Source organism: Protopterus annectens, chromosome 10.part0, assembly GCF_019279795.1.
Source record: "Protopterus annectens isolate FY-2018-M chromosome 10.part0, PAN1.0, whole genome shotgun sequence".
NCBI classification, from domain to species: Eukaryota; Metazoa; Chordata; order Ceratodontiformes; family Protopteridae; genus Protopterus; species Protopterus annectens.
The window spans coordinates 1,367,621,459-1,367,623,244 of record NC_056744.1 but is presented as its reverse complement, the minus strand read 5'-3'; the positions used below and the strand labels follow the sequence as shown (position 1 = coordinate 1,367,623,244).

General features: G+C 34.3%; 1 protein-coding gene across 1 annotated transcript in view; it reads right to left on the bottom strand.

Annotated features, from left to right (window-relative positions):
- LOC122814279 (receptor-type tyrosine-protein phosphatase C-like) overlaps positions 1-1,479 on the bottom strand; it is a 2,027,173-nt gene extending 2,025,694 nt beyond the window's left edge. Inside the window, exons 1-2 of the mRNA XM_044086870.1 lie at positions 1,376-1,479; positions 1,196-1,293 (exon numbers count right to left, since the gene is read on the bottom strand). Coding sequence (XP_043942805.1) covers positions 1,196-1,253 — 58 coding nt within the window. The 5' untranslated portion in view covers positions 1,254-1,293; positions 1,376-1,479. The remainder of the gene's footprint in view (positions 1-1,195; positions 1,294-1,375) is intronic.
- Positions 1,480-1,786: the final 307 nt, after the last annotated feature.

Below are 1,786 nucleotides of genomic sequence, written 5' to 3'. Positions count from 1 at the left end.
AAGCGAATAGAACGATGTTTAAAAAGGACATCATGTACAAACATATGTCTGTATATCTCAATTATAATAAAAAAGAAACAGTAATAATGTAATATTGTACCCAGGAAGGCTCTGAAAAAAGACCCATATTGTAAAAATATTTCTCTGAGTGTGTCAACACGCAGTGTTAAATGGAGCCACTGTCTTTTGATTACTTTGAGGAAATTTCTTTCTGAAGAAAGCCTTAAATGCCAGCAAATTAAAACAGGCCATTAGCTTAAAAGTGATCATTTGTGTAATGTAGGGATCATGCCAGGGCTGAAATGGCATCCTCCATAATATCGCTTTGTGATAATTAAGGCGATAAGGAGCTTTACATGATTGTATGAATAACTGAAAAAGAAGGAATGCTGAATCTTGTTCTGTTGCAGAACAGTACCAAAGTACTGAGTGATGACAACACATTTGCTTTTGTTGCACTGCTACAGCTTGTTTTATCAGATTATTGGATTTTGTTTAGATATCACTATCGGTGAGGTTATCATCACTGTTTGGTAATGGAGGTTCATTTTGTCCCTAAGCTATTTTCTGCTAATGGGGGGAGGGGGGTAGATGCATGTCTCTGCAATGCTACACTACCATCCTACATAACAAGATGGAGAGCATGATACAACACATTTTCTCTAATCTAAGTAATACAACAGATGCTGAGAAGCAAGAAACCACAATATCCTGTCAGACAATAAGTTTGTTCACTGCAGCAAGTTCATTCAGTAGGCAGACACTGATAGCTGCTTTCTTGCTGTTATAGGAAATGGAGTGAAGGAAGACTGCCTCCATTGTGTATGACTGAAGTATATTGTAAAATAATTGAAAGCTTTAAATAATATTTTAGGGTTTTATCTAGTTTCTTATGTCTGGTTGCAGTTAGTTGATATATTAATTATAATATCTTAAAATAACAAAAAGATAAACTTTTCAATTCCATTTGTGAGAAATAACAACTTGACCTCTTTTAACTTTTGCCTGTCAAAGACAAAGTAGTGACCTGATCATATATATTATCAGGTGTGTGTGTGTGTGTGTGTGTGTGTGTGTGTGTGTGTGTGTGTGTGTGTGTGTGACAGTGTGTACGAGAGAAAGAGTGCATACTAATTAGAATAAGTCAGTAAAGATGTCAATAAAACAAACATAAAAAAGGAAAATTAACACTTACTAGATCCAGGAAGTACTCCGGCATACAGTACCAAGAAGATGACTAGTAACGTGTTCATATTGCAATGTTACAATCTTTCCAGTACAGCATATGTCCTGCTAAAAAGTAAATTTTCTGGTTACTGATAAAATATTCCGTTTTCTTTCATTTTAAAAATTGTTAATCAAAATTAGCACCTACATTGCCTTTCAGACCAGATGAAGTATCTATCGTCCTCTATAACCCAAAGCCTAGCTCCCTGTACTGAGTGCCGTCAGATTAGTTGCTCTTACCTACTTCTTAACACTTTGTAAGTCTTTCTTCTTCAGGAAGTCACTGTGCATGGGAGGTTGCTGGGCAGACACTGTTTACTTCCCTAAAAGCAAAAACTTTTACTAACCTTCCCTTAAGTTAAAATAACTACAATTCATAACTTTTTTGTCTGTATAATTAAATCTTGAATATGTATACCAAATTAAGAAAATTAACACTGCCATTAAAGTTATATTATAAATTTGACAGTCAAAGTCTAAAATATTATTTTATCCTTTCAGTAATAGCCTCAGCAATCTAACAGCAGAAATATATATTTATGTATCTCTATTGAATTCA